The sequence below is a fragment of the Cebus imitator genome, unplaced genomic scaffold (assembly GCF_001604975.1).
Source record: "Cebus imitator isolate Cc_AM_T3 unplaced genomic scaffold, Cebus_imitator-1.0 Scaffold489, whole genome shotgun sequence".
Taxonomy (NCBI): domain Eukaryota; kingdom Metazoa; phylum Chordata; class Mammalia; order Primates; family Cebidae; genus Cebus; species Cebus imitator.
This window is the reverse complement of record NW_016107804.1, coordinates 1,181,089-1,202,996: the sequence shown is the minus strand read 5'-3', so window position 1 is coordinate 1,202,996 and position 21,908 is coordinate 1,181,089. Positions and strand designations below refer to the sequence as shown.

At 37.1% G+C, this 21,908-nt stretch overlaps 1 protein-coding gene across 1 annotated transcript in view; it reads right to left on the bottom strand.

The window, feature by feature from the left end:
• STK32A (serine/threonine kinase 32A) overlaps positions 1–21,908 on the bottom strand; it is a 143,730-nt gene that overhangs the window by 96,351 nt on the left and 25,471 nt on the right. Inside the window, exons 3-4 of the mRNA XM_017513249.2 lie at positions 14,672–14,727; positions 13,454–13,605 (exon numbers count right to left, since the gene is read on the bottom strand). Coding sequence (XP_017368738.1) covers positions 13,454–13,605; positions 14,672–14,727 — 208 coding nt within the window. The remainder of the gene's footprint in view (positions 1–13,453; positions 13,606–14,671; positions 14,728–21,908) is intronic.

The following is a 21,908-nucleotide window of genomic DNA, read 5'->3' as shown; positions in this document are numbered from 1 at the left end:
TGATCCACCCGCCTCGGCCTCCCAAAGTGCTGGGATTACAGGCTTGAGCCACCGCGCCCGGCCCTAAAATTTTTTTTAATGACTTTTTTTGTTTGAAATGTTGCTGATTCTTTTTATTTTGTTTTCCAAAGTCCAGAATTTTTTTTTTTTGAGCTATTTAGAGCTTACAACAATTAAGTAAAGTATTCTTTTATGAGCAAGATTGAATCATCTTGCCCTCTACCTGATTCCTCCTGAATTTGGAAGCTATTTGTGAATACACTTAATTTATGGCAATATTATTTGTGTAAGTTCAGTAAGAACCTGTTTTCTTCTGTAACAGTACACAGTTGGAGACACTGGTCATTTTACAAAGGCTGGTCATTTCACCAAGGTTTTGAGTTAAATGATATACTTTCAGATATGACCAAACTGCTTTGATGAATTGAAGTTGACTTTATAGAACCAAATAAAAAGCCCTTTGGAAAGACTGACCTGATACCTTGTCTACGCGTTACCTTCACAAGTTTTTTGACCTTGCAGTAAGTAAAGAATGTAACTATTTGACAGGCCCAGAAACCTCAAGATATTTTAGAACCTCAAGAAGAGGGAAATTCACTCAATTTATGTAGATGCTACAGGAAGTCTGATGGTAAATTATTGGTTTGGATACGTAGTTTAGAGAGGTTTTTAAAAGTCTAATCTCAGATTCTTTGTGAAAAAGTTAAAGCAAAACCAACTTAAAAATGCAAACATGGCCATTGATTATTTTTGTTGTACTTAATGCAAATAATCAGGCCAAATATAATACTAAAACTTATTTTGCAAGTATGTTGGTCCTGCTAAAATTTATCTTGGGTAGAAATGGTGAACTGAAGAGAGACAAATTATGGTTCAGAAGAAAATTATAGCATGCCTGCTTTTAGATTCAGCCTTGACCATTGTTTTTTAGTTTTTATTATTTTCCTAAAATTTGGTCTAAATCTTGAATTATTTACTGCTACAACAAGTCTCTAAGAAAGACCTGGATTTTAATTTTCTTCATGATGTTTTAGTTGATTTTCCAATGGAATAGGTTATTTTTTTTTTCATTCAGGCATAGAAATTCCTTTTTTAAAGTTATAATCCTTATGTCTATTATATTTCTACTATGTATATCTCATTGTTTTACTTATTCTGAGAAAACTAACTGCATGGTATTCTAAAGACTAGAGATGATTCCACAAGCAACAGTAGTTACATAAATTACTGACTTGACTGAAGTCTCATTTGTGGTACCCTGCAATGCCATCCCAATTCAGCTTTCGATGGTGTTAAAATCCCCATTAAGACTCATTCTCTCCCCTTCCTTCAAATGTGGGACAGGACCATCTGGGAATAAGACTTTCTAGCAATGCAAGACTAAGTTCCTGAACATAAAAGGAGCCAAAACTGTTTAAGTTCATCCACAATGCTTTCTTTGCAAATCTTGATGAAAAGGGGGGAAATGAGAAAACAAAAATAGCTCAGAACAGTCTGAGCTGTATGAGATAGGCACAATTTATTAGGTTTAGAGAAACATGAGTATTGGATGTCAGTCACACCCTCAAACCCATGCCCAGGGACAATCATTTAAAGGCATTTTGTTCCTGACTAGCTGCCTCACCCATTATCTTTGTGTCCCTGGAATTTTGATACAAAGAATAATGTATTGTCCATCAATAGCTTATGTTATTTTAATGTAAATTTTTGGCAAACAACTTAGGAACTGCCTCATCTTTTTTTCTTAAAACTCAACCTAGAACTGCTGCTAACTGGAGTGCATATATTCTGGGCAATGTAAATCTATGCTTCCAGGTGGCCATTCTCAAGCTCTGGGCTCCAGCAAACTCTATATTTAATCGTGTTTTCAGAATCTCGTTATTAAGGTTGACACCATTTATTGGGCTATGTTCAGAGTCTGAAAGGACTCATGTCACACTCTCAGTACAAGTAGTCCTTTCCAGTTAAAACAGATGATCTGGTCTCCTAATTTCCTGAAACCACATATGGACCCTTTCTATCCATAGTGACAAGGGACATGAGTAAAGAGAGAGAGACCCTGAGGAGTTGTGTGCAGCTGCAGGCTTAATCTCAATTAACAAAAGCCACCTGGGGAACCAACTATGCTGGGAAAGACTGGGGCCTATTTATTTTCAGGCTGTGGGTTGCCAAGGCTTTGTGAAGAGCCCTCAGAGACAGACTCACAGGAAGATTTTATTTACTTTTCCTGGATGCCATCCCTGTCTGGCAGCATTCACTTGATAACGTGGCCTACACTTGAAGACTGTTCCTAAGTGAAGTCAGGTCCCTGGAGGCTAGTAAGGTTGAATTTTATTTCCAAATGTTCTTTCCTCCTCAACACCCTTACCCCCACTTAACTTCTTTCTCTGAAACCCCAAAACATACATTTCCACGCACCACACATATGGTTCATCATACTTACTCTCCTTGTATACTTGTCACAATTTATATATTCATATGCCATTTGATTAATGTCAGGGCTCTATTTCTGATCACCAATATACCCTCATAGCATGGGTTTCTAATACAATGAAGCTTACCAGATTTAACCAATAAAAGTACAAGATGCATAGTTAAACTTCAAATTCAGATAAATAATGAATTATTTTCAGTAAAAATATATATCTCATATTATACTTGGGCCACATACTAAAAATTATTGGTTATCTGAAATTCAAATATAACTGTGCCTCTTGTATTTTACCTGACAATCAAATTTAACTTATTTTTGATGCTCAGTAAATATATATGTGAATGAAGAAATGATAGAGCTAATGCACAATCAAAAACAGAAAATCAAATGCAGACATTTTACTGGTAAGCATACACCAACATGTCAGAAGTGATTGTTACAAGGTGATAGAATTATCGAAAAATTTTTATTTTGTGAGGTAGTTTTCTGTTTTTCAAGTTGACTGCAATGAGTGGAAGAGTTTTCAAATATACACACATATTTATATGATATTTATATATATACATATATATTAAAAACACAAACATATAAACTTCTTAACATTAACTCACTTTAAAAAGAAACAACTTGTGTTTTCCCTCAGCCTGAAAAACTAGAATTTTATGACTAAATCTCCAGAAGCTAGGGGTATTTTAGCATGGATGAGATTATCAAAAATGTTATTGAGAGGCCTACATAGCATATCAGTAAAATAGAGTACACAAAGAAGGCAGGAATTTTAAAAGTATTGCTGTTATTTTATAAATAATGCATGCTTCTTAAGCTTTTGAGGCTTTTGGGAGATAAAGATAAATCTAATAGTTAAACTCAGGACATAAAATCTTGATTAAATTGGACATAATTTACTGGGGAGTCTTGATGTTTGTTTAATTTGCAGAACGAGGATAGAAAACCAAACAAACAACTTATATTCTTATAGAGAATGATTTGAAGACACCGCCTTGACCCTGCACATACAACTTCCCATGATGTCCTGGGGCTAAGCACCATTCAAATTTGTCCTTTGGATGTCCACAGTGAACCACTGGAGATGGGCAAATTCAAAATGTCATACCTTCATGAAGTAAGGAAGGAAAAGAACTAAAATTTGTAAAACAAATGTCACTATGTGCTGGGTACTAGCCTTAGCACTTTATTTTGCTTCATTTATAAATGAAGTCAAGTCACACACATTAACCTTATCACATAATCATGTGACTTAAAAATGATAAAGTAAATTACTCACTGACATGGTTTGCATCTGTATTCGCACCCAAATCTCATGTTGAATTGTAATCCCCAATGCTGGAGGTGGGGCCTGGTGGGAGGTGATGGGATCATGTGCGTGGATCCTCATGAATGGTTTCACACCATCCTCTTGGTGCTGTTCTCATGATAGAGGTCTTAAGAGAGCTAGTCATTTAAAAGTGTGTAGTGACTCCCCCCTCCTCTCTCTTGTTCCTGCTCCCACCACGTGAGATGCCTTGCTCCCCCATTTGCCTTCCACCATGACTGGAAGATTCCTGAATCCTTCGCCAAAGCAGAAGCCACTAGGCTTCCTGCACAGCCTGTAGAACCATGAGACAATTAAACCTTTTTTCTTTATAAATTACCCATTCTCAGGTATTTCTTTATAGAAATGTGAGAACTGACTAATACACTCACAATCACACTTCAGAAGCACTGCAAGATGCTTTATAGTTGTGGAAAGATTAACTTACATTGAATATATTGTGCTTACTAAAACAGAAAGTGTTAGGAAGAATGATACAGATTTGTGAAGATTTTTATCTCAAACGGTTTGGAAGACAAAGGGGGTTTCTGTTGTACTTTAAGCGTGCACCTTCCCAGTTGGTTTCTAGTTTTGAATGTAGTATCAGAATCACTGAGGGGAGGTAAGTCTCTTCTCTCTCTTCTATCAGTGTTAATGATGCCTGGTGTTCCACTGTGAGGTTCAATGTGAGAAGTGAGAAGGAAAGAATAGGACATATAACATGTTATCACCAGGTCAGTATGCATGGAGAACAGAATGTTGTCTGGAATGACACCAAGTTAGCAAACAGCAAAATCTATCATCACTGGCCAGCTTAAAGCCTTACAATTCCCATTTAAAAAGGAATAGAATGAAATCAACTTTGCCCACACAGCGATGAAAGACAAATATGAAAAGGAAAATGCTAAGGCCTTATAATGGGTCCCTGGACTTAAAAAAAAATAGTTGGTTGAAGTTTTGAAGAAGAAAAGTGTGACATTGAACAAAGGGGGGTTGTGAAGTGACAGTACCTTGTCATTCTCAGGATGCAAAGAGAGGGGAAGAGAGGCAATTTGATGATTGCTAAGGGTAGGGAAGAAAGAGCTGCATCCATTTTAGCTTTGTACATGGCAGCATTTTGAATAGGCCACTCTAACATACTGATTAAATACACTGAGCTTGAGCTGAAATTAGACTCTACCATGTCTGAGTAGTGCATAAACTATAACAGACCTATTTCCAAGTCACATAAAACCATCTTCTTTTCAACTGTGGCATAGAGGCTTTGAGCAAATTGTACACTAAAGTGAACTGTATTAATTAAAGATGGATGGAGGCATGTTTTATGCACTGATTTCTCCAGAAGGATGTCCCTAAACACAGAGTAAAACCTCAATTATATTTCCATTAGCATTTGCTGAATAAAGACCCTTTTTCTTTCTTTGCTGGTAAGTCAGAAATGCTTGGTATGCATATTTAAATAACAGTCATCCTGAATCAGCTTTAAGAACCTCCTCTTAACATAATGGATGCATTAAAATGTAAAACAAAATGAAGGTGACACACAAAGACCTTGAGGCACAAGCAAAGAGGAGAAGGTAATAGATACTGCAAGCTTCTGGGCCGGCCGTTTTCTATGCCTTGGTTTATGGAAACAGCTTTGAGCACAGATCATGGTAGCTTCATGTCCAGTCACTGATACAAGTTAGCTTCAGCTCTGCCAAAAGCTATTTGTTGAGAAAGGCAGCACCTATCCTTGTCTAACTTACAGGTATATATGTGACTGCTTAAGAAATATGATACAAAGCAATCAGTTTTATTGCCAATTATTTTAAGGAGAAAGTGCTTTGTATAAATTCTAAATATCAACCTCAAGTCAGCCAATGAGGCCATACTTTGTAACCAAAGTTCCTCCCCTACAGTTTATGGTTGGGGGGCGGGGAGTATAGCTAGTAAGACATCTGAACTCATTCCTCATCTGCCCATTTAATTACAATGCTTTACATACATATATATATATATATATATATGTATATTAACCTTAAGGACAAGGGGAATTGTGACAACTGAACCAAGAAGTATTTATTAGTGACAATAAAACAAAAATGTTCCTTCACTATAAAGCCAAAGAAACTATGGAGAACAAAAGATCGTAAGGAAGATCACAGGAGAATTTTGCAAATGCTTGCCTAGAAATCAAGATGCATTTATGTAACAGTGGGGATGAAGATGAGAGTGAGACAGGAATAATAAAGGGTGGTAGGAGGAGAATAGAAAATTCCAGGCAGCAGTTTCACATGACTAGCAAAAGGAAACTGTTGAAATAGCTGTGTAAAAAAGGGACTGATAAGAACTTGAAAAACCAGGGTGTAAGCCAAGCTTGCTAAGACTAGCTAGACCCAACGTAGTGCTAGATTTTTTTCCCACAAGTTATTGGGGTACAGGTGGTGTTTGGTTACATGAGTAAGTTCTTTAGAGGTGATTTGTGAGATTTTGGTGCATCCATCACCCAAGCAGTATACACTGCACCATATTTATAGTTTTTTATTCCTTGCCCTCCTCCCACTTTTCTCCCAAAGTTTCAAAAGTCCACTGTATCATCCTTATGCCTTTGCATCCTCATAGCTTAGCTCCCACACATCAGTGAGAACATAAGATGTTTGCTTTTCCATTTCTGAGTTACTTCACTTAGAATAATAGTCTCCAATCTCATCCAGGTCATTGCAAATGCTGTTAATTCATTCCTTTTTATGGCCGTATAGTATTCTATGTCATATATATATATATTATATATATATATATATATATATAATATATATATATATATTTCTCAGCAATTTATCTTTGTTTTTATTGCATTTGCTTTTGGGTTCTGGATCATGAAACCCTTGCCTAAGCCAATGTCTAGAAGGGTTTTTCCAATGTTATCTTCTAGGATTTTTATAGTTTCAGATCTTAGGTTTAAGTCCTTAATCCATCTTGAGTTGAGTTTTTTCTATAAGGTGAGAGATGACGATCCAGTTTCATTCTCCTGCATATATATATAAAGAAACTGTGATATATATATGTGTGTGTGTGTGTGTGTGTGTGTGTGTATGTGTGTATGTGTGTGTGTGTGTGTGTGTGTGTGTATCACAGTTTCTTTATCCACTCGTTGATTGATAGGCATTTCAGTTGGTTCCACAATTTTGCAATTGTGAATTGTGCTGCTGTAAACATGCGTGTGCAAATATCTTTTTTGAATAATGACTTCTTTTCCTCTGAGTAGATACCCAGTAGTGGGATTGCTGGATCAAATGGTAGTTCTACTTTTAATTCTTTAAGGAATCTCCACACTGTTTTCCATGGTGGCTGTACTAGTTTACATTCCCACCAGCAGTGTAGAAGTGTTCTCTGTTCACTGCATCCATGTCAACATCTGCTGTTTTTTATTTTTTTATTATAGCTGTTCTTGCAGGAGTAAGGTAGAATCTCTTTGTGGTTTTGATTTGCATTTCCCTGATCATTAGTGATACTGAGCACTTTTTCATATGTTTGTTGGCCTTTTGTAAATCTTCTTCTGAGAACTGTCCATTCATGTCCTTAGCCCACTTTTTGATGGGATTGTTTGTTTTTTTCTTTCTGATTTATTTGAGTTCATTGTACATTCTGGATATTAGTCCTTTGTCAGATGTATAGATTATGAAGATTTTTTTCTACTCTGTGGGTTGTCTGTTTACTTTGTTGACTGTTCCTTTTGCCATGCAAAGGCTCCTTAGTTTAATTAGGTGCCAGCAATTTATCTTTGTTTTTATTGCATTTGCTTTTCTGTTCTTGATCATGAAACACTTGCCTAAGCCAATGTCTAGAAGGGTTTTTCCAATATTATCTTCTAGGATTTTTATAGTTTCTGGTCTTAGGTTTAAGTCCTTAATCCATCTTGAGTTGTTTTTCTATAAGGTGAGAGATGATGATCCAGTTTCATTCTTCTACATGTGGCTAGCAATTATCCCAGCAACATTTGTTGAAAAGGGTGTCCTTTTCCCACTTAATGTTTTTGTTTGCTTTTTGGATTTATTTCTGAGTTATCTGTTCTGTTCCATTGGTCTATGTGTTTATTTTTGTACCAGTACCATGCTGTTTTGGTGAGTATGGCTTTATAGTATAGTTTGAAATCAGGTAGTATGATGCCTCCAGATTTGTTCCTTTTGCTTAGTCTTGCTTTGGTTATGCAGGTTCTTTTTTGGTTCCTATGAATTTCAGAATTGTTTTTTCTAATTCTGTGAAGAATGATGATGATGTTTTGATGGGGATTGCATTGAATTTGTAGATTGCTTTTGGCAGTTTGGTCATTTTAACAATATTCATTTTGCCCATCCATGAGCATGGGGTGTTTTTCCATTTGTTCACGTTATCTGATTTCTTTTGGCAGTGTTTTCTAGTTTTCCTTGTAGAGGTCTTTCTACTTCTTATTTATGTGTATGTCTAAGTATTTTGTTTTTTTTGCAGCTATTGTAAAAAGTTGAGTTCTTGATTTGATTCTCCACTTGGTTGCTGTTGGTGTGTAGAGGAGCTACTGATTTCCACACATTAATCTTGTGTCTGGAAACTTTGCTGAATTTTTTTAAAAATCAGTTCTAGGAGCTTTCTGGTGGGGTCCTTATGTTTTCAAGAAAAACAATCATATCATCAGCAAGCAGTGACAGTTTGACTAACTCTTTACTGATTTGGATGCCCTTTATGTCTTTATTTTGTCTGATTGCTCTGGCTAGGACTTCCAGTACTATGTTGAAGAAGAGTGATGAGAGTGGGCATTCTTGTCTTGTTCCAGTTCTCAGAGGGAATGCTTTCAGCTTTTCCCCATTCAGTATTATGTTGGCTATAGGTTTGTCATAGATGTCTTTTATTACATTAAGGTATGTCCCTTTTATGTCGATTTTGCTGAGGGTTTTAATTGTAAAGAAATGAGGCTGGGAGCGGTGGCTCATGCCTATAATCCCAGCATTTTGGGAGGCCGAGGAGTGTGGATCACTAGGTCAAGAGATCGAGACCATCCTGGTCAACAAGGTGAAACCCCGTCTCTACTAAAAATACAAAAATTAGCTGGGCATGGTAGTGCATGCCTGTAGTCCCAGCTACTCGGGAGTTGAGGCAGAAGAATTGCTTGAACCCAGGAGGCAGAGGTTGCAGTGAGCTGAGATCATGCCATTGCACTCCAGCCTGGGTAACAAGAGCGAAACTCCATCTCAAAAAANAAAAAAAAAAAAAAAAAAAAAAAAAAGAAAGAAATGCTGAATTTTGTTGAATGCTTTTTCTGTATCAATTAAGATGTTCATGATATTTTTGTTTTTAATTCTGTTTATGTGGTGTATCACATTTATTGACTTGCATACATTAAGCCATTCCCGCATCCCTAGTATGAAATCCAGTTGATCATGGTGGATTATCTTTTTGATGTGTTGTTGGATTCAGTTAGTGAGTATTTTGTTAAGGGTTTTAGCATCTATGCTCATCAAGGATATTGGTCTGTAGTTTTCTTTTTTGGTTATGTCTTCTCCTGGTTTTGGTATTAGGGTGATGCTGGCTTCATAGGATGAATTAGGGAGATCTCCTTAGTGTCAAAGGATTGGTATCAATTCTTTGAATGTGTGGTAGAATTCTGCTGTGAATCCATTTGGTCCTGGGCTTTTTTTGCTGGTAATTTTTAAATCACCATTTCAATATCAGTGCTTGTTATTGGTCTCTTCAGGGTATCTAAATTCTTCCTGATTTAAGCTAGGAGGGTTGTATTTTTCCAGACATTTATTCATCTCTTCCAGGTTTTCTAGTTTATGTGCATAAAGTTGTTCATAGTAGCCTTGAATAACCTTTTGTATTTCAGTGGTGTCAGTTGTAATATCTCCTGTTTCATTTGTTAGTGTGGTTATTTGAATTTTCTCTCTTCTGTTCTTGGTTAATCTTGCCAATGATCTATCAATTTTATTTATCTTTTCAAAAAAAACAATTTTTGTTTCATTTAACTTTTGCATTTATTTTATTTCAATTTCATTTTGTTCTCTGACCTTTGTTATTTCCTTGCTTCTGCTGGGCTTGGGTTTGGTTTGTTCTTTTTTCTCTAGTTCGCTGAGGTGTGACCTTACAGTGTCAGTTTGTGCTCTTTCAATCTTTTCAATGTGGGCCTTTATGGCTATGAACTTTGCTCCTAGCAAAGTTTGCTGTATCCCAGAGGTTTTGATTGGTTGTGTCATACTGTCATTCATTCAAAGAATTTTTAAATTTCCATCTTGATTTCATTTTGACCCAATGCCATTCAGAAGCAGATTCTTTAATTTCCATGTATTTGCATGGTTTTAAAGGTTTCTTTTGGAGCTGATTTCCAGTTTTATTCCACTGTGGTCTGAGACAAAGCTTGATATAATTTCAATTTTCTTAAATTTATTGAGGTTTGTTTTATGGCCTATCATGTGGTCTATCTTGGAGAAAGTTCTATGTACTGTTGAATAGAATGTGTATTCTGCAGTTGTTGGATGAAATGTTCTGTATATATCTGATAAGTCCATTTGTTCCAAGGTATAGTTTAAATCCACTGTTTCTTTGTTGACTTTCTGTCTTGATGAACTGTCTAGTGCTGTCAGTGGAGTATTGAAATCCCACACTATTATTGTGTTGCTGTCTATCTCATTTCTTAGGTCTATTAGTAATTGTTTTATACATTTGGGAGCTCCAGTGTCAGGTGCCTATATGTTTAGGATTGTGATATTTTCCTGTTGGACAAGGCTTTTTGCCATTATATAATGTCCCCCTTTGTCTCTTTTAACTACTGTTGCTTTAAAGTTTATTTTTTCTGATATAAGAATAGCCACCCCTGCTCACTTTTGGTGTCCATTTGCATGAAATGCCTTTTCTCACTCCTTTACTTTATGTTTATGCTTGTACTTACTATGCTAGGTGAGTATCTGGAAGGCAGCAGATAGTAGGTTGGTGAGTTCTTATCCATTCTGTGGTTCTGTATCTTTTAAGTGGAACATTTAGGCCATTTACATTCAATAGTAGTATCAAAATGTGAGGTACCATGGAATTCATCATGCTCTTTGTAGCCTATGTACTTTGATTTTTTTCTAAAGAAGGAAAAGAAGCTGAAACTGAAGCTCTTCTCCCACAAACAGACCTTCAGCTTCTCCAGTGGGAGTCTGTGTTTGGGAGAGGAGGGTCTCCCTTTCCCACTTCCACAGTTGAGGAACTCACAGTTTTGGGGGGGAGCTTTCCTGGGTCCTGCAGCATGTTTTTTTCTTTGTTTTTGCTTTTTAACTTGTGTTTTTATTTTATAGGTCCTATGTGATCTATGCTTTAAAGAGGTTCTGTTTTAATATGTTTCTAGGATCTGTTTCAAGATTTAGAGCCCCTTTTAGCAGTTCTTGTCATGGTGGCTTGGTAATGATGAATTGTCTCTGCATTTGTTTGTCTGAAAATGACTGTATCTTTCCTTCATATATGATGCTTAGTTTCCCTAGATACAGAATTCTTAGCTGATAATTATTTTATTTGAGGAGGCTGAAGATAGGGCTCCAATCCCTTCTAGCTTGTAGAGTTTCTGCAGATACATCTGCTAATCTGATAGGCTTTTCCTTTATAGGTTACCTGGTGCTTCTGTCTCACAGCTCTTAAGATGCTTTCCTTTATCATAACTTTGGATAATCTGATGACAACGTACCTAAACAGAGATCTTTTTGCAATGAATATCCTGAGTGTTCTTTGTGCTTCTTGTACTTGGATGTCCAGGTTTCTAGCAAGGCCAGGGAAGTTTTCCTTGATTATTCTCTCAAATATGTTTTCCAAACTTTTAGAAATCTCTTCTTTCTCAGGGACACCAATTATTCTTAGAGTTGGTCATTTAACATAATCCCAGACTTCTTGGAGGTTTTGATCATATTTTCTTATTATTTTTTCTTTATCTTTATTGAATTGGGTTAATTTGAAGACTTTGTCTTCAAGCTCTGAATTTCCTCCTTCTACTTGTTCAATTATATTGCTAAGACTTTCCAGAGCATTTTGCATTTCTAAAAGCGTGTTTAAAGTTTTCTGGATTTTTAAATTGTTTTTTCTTTAAGCTATCTATTTCCATGAATATTTCTCCCTTCACTTCTTGTATCATATTGTGGATTTCCTTGCATTGGGCTTCATCTTTTTCTGGTCCCTCCCTGATTAGCTTAATAACTAACCTCCTGAATTCTTTTTCAGGTAAATCAGGGATTTCTTCTTGGTTTGGATCCATTGCTGGGGAACTAGTGTGATTTTGGGGGGATATCAAAGAGCCTTGTTTTGTCATATTACCATGGTTGGTTTTCTGGTTCCTTCTCACCCCTTGGTGGCAGTGGGGTACAATGGACTTTGTAAGTGTTCTTAGCTTTGGTTGTTTATAGTGTTCTATTTTTATGCTGGTTGTCCTCCTGCCATGAGGTGGTGCTTTCCACAGAACATCAGCTGTGCTATTATGGGGAGGAACTGGCAGTGGGCAGGGCCCTAGAACTCCCAAGATTATATGCCCTTTGTCTTCTGATACTAGGATAGGTAGGGAAGAACCATCAGGTGGGGACAGGGCTAGGCATCTCTGTGCTCAGACTCCTTTGGGTAGGTCTTGCTGCGGCTGCTGTGGGGCATGGGAGTGGGAGTCTCAGGTCACCGGAGTTGTGTACCTAGGATTATGGCTGCTTCTACTGAGTTATGCAGATTGTCAGGGAAGTGGGGGAAAGCCAGCAATCACAGGCCTCACCCAGCTCCCACGAAAACCAAGGGCTGGTCTCACTCCCACATGCCCCCCACAACAGCCCCTAGACTGTTTCCAGGCAGAGAACAATACTGACTTGAAAAACTGCCCCAGGCTACCTGCCTCCCAGCTCTAAAGAAAATGGCTTTGTTCTTCCCCTGCCTGTGGAGTCTGTGCGCTGGATTTGAGCCCTCCCCTAAGTTCTGGCCAGGCACTTCTCACCCTGTTCAAATTCTTACAAAGTTCAGCTAGAGATTTGCTTCTCCCTGTGTAGTTTTACCTCCTGCTCTTCCCCTGTTGGATCCCTGTGGTACCAGACAAGAACAGCCTGCCTGGGGACCCAGCAATGTCCCAGGGCCATTCTGCTGCTTCTTCTACCCTGTATTTCACTGAGCTCTCCAAATTGACTTAGCTCCAGGTAAAGTCAGAAACATCTCCAGCAAACAGACCTTCAGCTTCTCCAGTGAGGGTGTATGTTTGGGGCAGCAGTCTGCTTCCTTCAGAGGGTCTGTGGGTCCTCTCCATGGTGCTGAATTTAACCCAGGTTTCACCTAGGACCTCATCATACACTCATTAACATACTTAATCATACATCCACCAGCACCATGACACTTCCAGGAACATTCATATTTGTTGTAAAAATAGGTGGCACCACAGTTCCAAGAAATCTCTATCTTTTTTCCAGAATCTTCATGAATGTTTCACCCCTTGGTTAAAGAAACCTATTATGGCAGCAGCCTCAAAGCCCCTTATACGACACTCCCTGGAGTCCACCCATGCTCCCCTCCCTTGAGTGTGTACTTTTTACTTTTCAATAAATCTCTGTACTTTCATTGTTTTCCAACTCATTCTTGAACTCTTTCTTGCAATTGTGTCAAGAACCTGGATATTAGCCAGCATCGAGTTCCCAGAGGCATTTGGGGACCTCCCCTAGCCCACCAATATCAGGAGTGTCTCTATTTGGGGGTCCAGTAAAACGACTCACCACAAATTCACCAGGAAAGGGTGCTCCAGACCCTGCATGATCTGGAGTTCCTTGAAGACATTTCTTACTTCATTACGCTCCACACACTTTTGTTTATTCATGTACTTCATTGCATACATCTTCTTGGTATCATTCTTCTGTACAATGCAGACCTAATGGTGAAAACCAGAGTGAGAGAGTATTTAGGGAGATGATGGATCATGGTGATGAGAGACGGAACAAGACATGTTCTTTGCTGTGGCTTGGATCTTTAACATTCGTAAATTATATGATGTTAAAGTTCCCACTTAGCTCTGATTTTAGATTTAAAATTTCATTTTCTTTCTATGCACCAGTTCAGTTCTTGGATCTCTTTTTTCTCAAACAATTTTGCCTGGTTTTGCTTTTTGAGTTTTTAAGACAGCATTTTGGTGAAAATAGCTGCCTCCATGTCAGGAATCTTCTAATAACAAGTAACATCCTTAATCTTGCTTTGAGTGACTGAAATAGACATGACTAAACTGTCAAGTTGAATAATACTGTGCAAAGAATTTCTGTTTACGACCATACATGATATAACCAAAAAGGACTTTAAGGACTGGAAAAACACTAAATATGATGTCCATGTTTTTAAAATTTCTTTAGCGGTCTATATAACACCTGATAAAGTCAACAGCAAATGATTTTAAAATGCAAGTATAATATAAAATACTATTCTCTTAAAGTATGCCTTCATTGAGAAACTAGTAATCAGGGTTTGAACATGTAAGGTTCTTACAAAAATGTCAGACTGAATACGTATAGTTCTTAAGATAAAAACATTATACAAATGAGGATACTGAAATAGAAATCAGGTGACTTCTTTCCCATGTGAAAATAATTAACTCTTCCATTGACAAGACAACTATTACTGGGTGTACAGTTGGTATAATCAGAAAATGATTCTTAAATCCTCATCTCCTTTAGGGTAGAGAGAAAAGCTTTAAAGGTTAGCGAGAGTAAACAGATTGGAGTTTAATGAGATTATTCTGAGAACAGTATGTGTTCATTATGTAGCTGCCTGTCACATGCTTTCCTTAAACTGTAGTGACAATTTTATAAAAATCCATTATAAAAACATTTTCACTTAATCATCTTTCCTTGTAGTCCCAGCAGCTCAATAATGTGAACATTTCTGGATCTTCTGTTCCCTAGGCTACACAACCCTGCTGGTGGTTAATCATTTCAGTTGGTTCTCACCTTCCCAAAACTGCCTTTCCCAATGGCTCGCAAAATTTCGAAGTGGTCAAAGTTGACTGTAAAACAACAAAAAAGAAGAATATCATGAGTGATTATCAATTTATCTTTAGTAGCTAATAAATAATAAAGATTGGGCTACTCAAGTATCTTGTCTAAAATATGATCTCAGACTATATTAAAATGCCAATCTATTCATCCAATAAACATCTATTGAACACTTATTATGTATTAATCATAGTGCTTATTGCTGGGAATATGGTAATCAAAAAGTAAAAATGGAATCTCTGCATTTATGGAGTCTGTGGTCAAGTGAGGCCCTAGAAAGAGAAAGACTCTTATGGACTAAATAGTCAAGAAAGTAAACGGAAAATTCAAGCTCTTGCTGCAAGTTAAGAAGAGAGGTCATGCGGCTGTAAAAACAAACAGAATTTGACATAGGCAGCAAGGTAATGGGAAACATCTCTGAGTACAGAATGACTTCAGAAAGATCTGCTCCCAGGTGCATAACATGTATGGCTTTACTGAAGATCAGCAATTTAAAATACTGTATTCTCCTTGCCTATTCCCTTACTATGACCACTCTTTTGTATCTAAGTAATTTCAATTTTCCCAAGTAGGAAACTATTACATCTCTAAGCGTGTAGCATGAACTAATCTCCAAAGTGCAGACATGTAACAGATTAGAATGGATGTATGTGCAGAAGTCCGCTGAATACTGCTTTGAAATAGAGTCAATCCTTCACATCTACAATTTTAAGACTTCGGCCCCTAGAAGAGGCAATAGTTGTTTAGTTTATAGGTAGCATGGGTTTTTGAGTCAATGCTCATGAAATGCATAGTGATGAGAAGAACAAATTATAGATTCTCTTGTGCAGGTGACAATCTTTGTTTTTTACGTTGGTAACTGAAAAATGTTTGACTCTGTTTTCTGGTTTTTGAAATAAGGATTTAGATCAGTTAAATTCCAATAAGGGATTTTAAGAGTTTTAGATGAGTTAAATTCCAAATAAGGGATTTTATGAACTTAGTTAGAAAAGATTGTAAAACACTAAATGGTGTAATTTTTCTCTTTAAAAGACCTAGTTTGTCTCTATTATCCAGAATAATTAGATAAGCTCCTTCTGAAGAAAAATGTTTGGCAAGAGTGCCTCTCAAAGTCTTTTCAAGATTTCTGAAAGTCAAACATTTTAATGATATGACTTAATCATTTTCTCTTCTGAACTCCAAATTCACTTTCTTTTGAGCACAAAGCCTCCTCAATCATGTGAGGCAGCATGTATATTACAAATAATCCTGTACTTGGAATGAAGAGACTTGAGATAAATGACAGATTTTTTAAGCCTCCATATTCTCATCAGAAAAAATTAGACTGACTCTTCCAGATCAGAAGAAAACACCTTCTACTAAGAAAGTACTACTAAAGCTGTTTACTTATTTAACACAGTTACTCAAGGGAATGACTTGTCTTCTAAAATCCCTTGGATTCTGAGTTTATTTCATCCACTACAGCATAAGCTCAATGAGGGTGGAGATGATATGCCATTTTGCTCACTCTGGGTCCCCTGCCACCTCAGTAAATTCCTGGCTTAGGTAGTTGAAGACATAACTCTTTGCAGCTCTCACAAGGCAGGTCTTAGCAAATAAATCAAACTAAGCTGTAAGCATACACAAGAACACCAAAACAATTAGTTCTTATAAATATGGATAGTGTGAACATTTGGATCCTCTAAGGCAGTGCTTTTGAACTGTGAGTCAAAACCCATTAATGAGTTATGAATTTAGCAATAATAAGAGGTACTAAAAATTTAATGAAATAGAAAACACCAGAAATGCCTCAAATGTAGTAAGAGTAGTACCGCTGCTGAAGCTGTTGTTCCTATTTCATATACTTGAGTAGACATATATATGTACAACCCCAGCTTTATTTACTATGTCATAATATGTTGTTCGGTATATGTTTTGCCTTGGTTTGTGGTCAGAATAATTTTATAAACACTCTGTAAGGTTTCTCTTGAGTTTCATACTGAAATAATGAAAGTGATGATTTTCTTCTGCCCATTACACGAATCTGAGTTGTGTATTATTTACCATGAGAGTGTTAAAAAAAAAAGCTGACCAGCATTTATTTGCAAGTTCAAGATTTTATCTTGAGCAAATCCAATAACTCACTGTGATTTCTCCACTAGCAGTCTAGCCTAGAATGCTGTGATGACATTTTAAATCTCCAAGGATACAGCAGGTACCTAGAAAGCATGAAGTTCCATCTTGATATCAATCCATTTCATGAACCACCTCCTTTTATAAACCATTTTAATCTTACCAAAAATAATACAGGATTACATTTCAGGTTCCTGGTAAATTTATACTAGCAAAACTGCCTTAACTAAATGTGACCTCCCAAATGTCACTTCTCAGAAAAGAGACAAGCCTAATTAAAGCCAGTTCATCTTATTTATACCTTTATCAAAGAAAAACACAGCCTCTCTAATCTAATGCCATACTGCCTAAAATCACTTCCTTGTATAAAAGTACAACCTAACGAGCAAGCCAATGATATAGATTAAAAGTGACAATGAGAGGCTGGATGCAGTCACTCGCACCTGTAATCCCAGCACTTTGGGAGGCCGAGGCAGGAGCATTGCTGGAGCCCAGGAGTTAGAGACTAGCTTGGGCAATAAAGTGAGGCCCCATATCTACATAAAAAAATTTAAAATTAGCTAGGCATGGTGGCGTACACCTGTAGTCCCAGCTACTCAGAAACTGAGACAGGAGGATCCCTTGAACCTAGAAGCTGAGGCTGCAGTCCTCTGTGATTGCACCACTGCACACCGGCCTGGGAAACAGAGTGAGAACGTGTCTCCAAAAAACAAAAAGTGGCTGGAAGAGACTTTCTTATTCATTCCTGACAGTCTCTTCTTAAATGTTCAACAGAATCACTAGTTAGTAGGAAGACTAACTTGAAAATACAACTAAACCTCATAAATTCAGACAAAATCAGAGGGAAGGAGAGAGAGAGAGAGATGAAGTCTGAATTGTGGATTATTTTGTCAACAGAAATCGAATAGTACTATAAACATGCAGAATTTACCTAAGGGGAATGTGGAATAGTGTACTCACTATATTCTTAAACCCTTGATCAATATGAAGAGTAAATGCCAAATTGGACTTGCACTCTGTTTTGTGTAGTCTATGAGCTAAGAATGATTTTTGAATTTTTAAAGGATTATTTTAAAAAACCAATGGATCTGCAGTGGAGAATATGCATAAAGCCACAATATTTACTAGCTGGCTCTTTACAGAAAAGTTTGATGGCTGCTGAGATTAAGAGCATAGTCCTTGAAGACAGACAACCTGAATTCAAATCTCAGCTCCAGCAATAAATAGCTATGTAATCTTGGAAATTTACTTCTATGAGTCCCTTTCTGCATCTATAAAATGAGGATGAAAAATAAGATGTACCTCACAAGGTTTATAAGAAGATGAAATGGGTCATGTGCATAGCATATTGCCTGGAATGAACTAATTTTACTAGTAGTGCTACTACTTCTTAACGAGCATCATAGCTCCCAGCAAATACCACCATAAGCTGCCATGGTAACACCTGGGTATTATCAGGCAATATGGAGATAAATGGCATCAGCATCATTTCAACACATTTGGGGTTTTCATCGTCTATGGTGTGGTGTCCTTGCAATGTTTTCTCTAACCTCTAAAGCAAAGTTAAACTTAGTGGTGTTTAATTCTTGGGTCTTATCCTTGTATTATGTTCTAAAACTTTCATTCTGGTTCATGGAGCTCTGGTAACTACAGCACTTTGGGAGGCCAAGGTGGGCGGATCACAAGATCAGAGTTCAAGACCAGCCTGGTCAATATGGTGAAACCCCGTCACTACTAAAAATACAAAACTTAGCCAGGTGTGGCTGCCTGTGCCTGTAATCCCAGCTGCTTGGGTGGCTGAAGCAGGAGAACGCCTGTGATGCAGAGGTTGCAGGTAGCCACCACTGCACTCAAGCCTGGGAAACAGAACAAGACTTCACTGAAGAAGAAGAAGAAAGAAGAAGAATAAAGAAAAAGAAGGAGAGGGAGGAGGAGGAGGAGAAGGAGGAGGAGGAGGAATAAGAAGAAGAAGAGGAAGAAGAAGAAGAGGAGGAGGAGGAGGAGGGGGAGGAGGAGGAGGAGGAGGAGGAAGAAGAAGAAGAAGAAGAGATGACTACAGAAAGGCTGTCTGGAGACACTGGGTCTTTGTGGGGCCTTGAAGGTAGTGGTTTAGGTAGGCAGAGGCAGAGCCTGGTTCTCACTCATACTGACAGGGATGGGCTAAGGTATATGGCCTGTAAGAAAACAGGCAAGGGAGATGTAACTTTGAGGCCTCCTTACGTGCCTCTGAGTCCTGCTTCACACAGCCTTTTCATCCCATCCTTCACAGTCATTGTATCTGTACAGTATCCTAAAAGTTGCCTGGAGGCATATCAGGTTAACAGACAAAGTTGAATATGCCTTAATGTGATAATTACATGGAATATTAAAAAAATAAATATCTGAAAAGTACTTATTTCAGAGTTTTTCTTTTGGGTGGGTACACATTCCTTCACTAATCAACCAGACACAGAAATTCTATATGCATGAGGCATTTGTTTATGAGGGCAGTCAGCACATGTTGCATTTTTACGTCACCTTCTATCTCCACATCCTTACAGTGTATATAGTTAAGGGTACTTAGGCTCAGAGATATGAGATCATTTGTATGGTTATAACTAGCATGATGATTTATTAATGTTGAAGTTAGATTTTAAAAACAGGAAGTAAGACAAAGCCTTGTTTAGTCAAAACTACACATAAAAATCCTTTAGAAAGGTACCTTTTTGAAAAACAAGTCTTTCAAAAAGTCCAACAGACAATTATATCTACTTTGTGTGGGTACCCAATGAGGCTCATAAACTGCATCTAGGAACTATTATTTGGGAAAAAAATGGTTTAAACACTAAAATTACACTTCACTCATTGGTGAGAATGTATTTATTATAGTCACATGGAAAGTCAGAACAACTATGTGGATAACTGGTTGAATGTTTTTGCAAAGCCACACCCAATGCTTGAGTGGAGGAGTGGGTGCAATCAACTCACTTGAATCTGCCTAGTTGTGCTCAAGGTCAATTCAATATCCACCTTTCTCATTCTGGACCCAGGCTCTTAACCACTATTTTTATAGCAGTCATCTTAATGTTATTCTTACTGTATAACATACCTACCTATCCCAAAGGTAGAATCAGGGGAAGCAAGATGGGATTTCTTCCTGTATCATTTTAGAATTATATGTCGAATCAAGTTTTCCAAGTCTTTCCCTTAGCATAAACCATGCTGATTCTGAAACCCAGTGATGATACTTTTTATTTCCTTTGTTTTACTTCACTTACCATCTTCTCAGTCTCAACATGCTGTGCAATAAGCAATGTTAAAGGAAAGAAAAAAGGAAACCCTTTTTAAGAGTCTGTTATAACATCCTGATGCTTGTAATTTCAGAGAAGACCCTTGTAGAAATTAAGGCAGGAATCCACCCCCCGCTTTTTTCCTACTTTTGAGGTAAAAATCTTTGTAAAAGGTTTTTTTTTTCTTTTTCTGTAAAATTGATTACAGCTTCAGCAAGTGCCAAATCATGAACATTTGTGAGTCCATTGAGAATGGCACATCTCACTGTTTATGTAAATCTTTCTACTGATGATGGACAAGGACACCAGCTGTGTAACCTTAGACAATTTCTCTTTCAGATCACAATGTCCCCATCTGTAAAATGGAGCTAATTAAACCTAACTCAGGTGGCTTTGAAGATAAGACATTGTAAGCCAGAGGCAATATGTCTGGTCCATCGAAAACTAAAAATTACAAATTTGTTTTTAAGTACAACAATTATTCAATGAAAACTAAGCTCCCTTCCCATTCCAAGTTTACAATTCCAGTTCCACGAAGCAACCATTATTAAAAAAATCCTTATGTATCCTTTAAGAGATTCTCTCTTCATGTAAGTACTCCTTCCTAACAGCAATAGCATCATGCTATCATTCCGATGGAACACACATTGTTAAACCCTTTCTATGTAACATATTGCCTCGGTCCATTCATACCATCACATGTAGATCTAATTATTTTAAGTAGCCAACTTGTATTTTATTGTGTAAATGTACCATAAAATATTTAACTTACTGATGGATGTTGAAAGATGGTTTAATTATCTATCATTACCAATACTACCTTGAGCATTCTTGATAGGCTTCTATGTCTACATTTATAAGCAAAGTTGATAAAAGTAAAAATGTTGGGCAAATAATATGTGAATTTTCTAATTTTATAGATATTGTCAACTGGCTCTTCAAAGATGTTACATTAAATCTCCTTCATATCAAATACATATAAGAATAACTTTTTGTCCACCACCTTGCCAACACTACCGCATTAACTGTTCTTCATCTGACAAGTGAAAAAGATTGAATTATTGATTTACTTTATATTTATTTAATGATGAGTGAAGCTGCACATATTTGTATGTGTATTTTTTTAGCTAACTGCCTTTTTATATGCTTTGTATATCTTTAATGAGTTCTTAGATTTTTTTGATATGTAAGCACACTTAAAAATGGTAAGTAAATTAACTCTAACATATCTCAGGAGTATTTTTTCTAGGTTGTCCATTTGGCTTTTGATTTTAAAACTTTTAATGCCACGCACAGTGGCTCACACCTGTTACCCTAGCACTTTGAGAGGCTGAGACAGGAGAATCACTTGAGCCCAGGAGCATCACTTGAGCCCAGGAGCTCGAGATCAGCCTGAGCAGCATAGGGAAACTGTCACAACAACAAAAAATGTAAACATTAGCCAAGTGTGGTGATGCATACCTGTGGTCTCAGCTACTTGGGAGGCTGAGATGTGAGAATTATAAGAGCCCTTGAGCCTGGGAACTCAAGGCTGCAGTGAGCTGTAATTACACCACTGCATCCCAGCTTCGGTGACAGAGACCCTGTCTCAACAAAGTATTTTTGGAATGTAGTTTTAAATTTTATGTAGTTAAATATGTCAATTTTTTCTTGTTTGCCTCTCTGAGTTTATGTCTTACATAGACTTTTTTTTAACCTCAAGATTGTTAAATGATGTACTTATATTTAAAACCAATAGCTTTTGACACACACTTTTGATGTCATTGCTGCTGCTTTTGTTTTTTGTTTTTTGTTTTTTGTTTTTTTTTTTT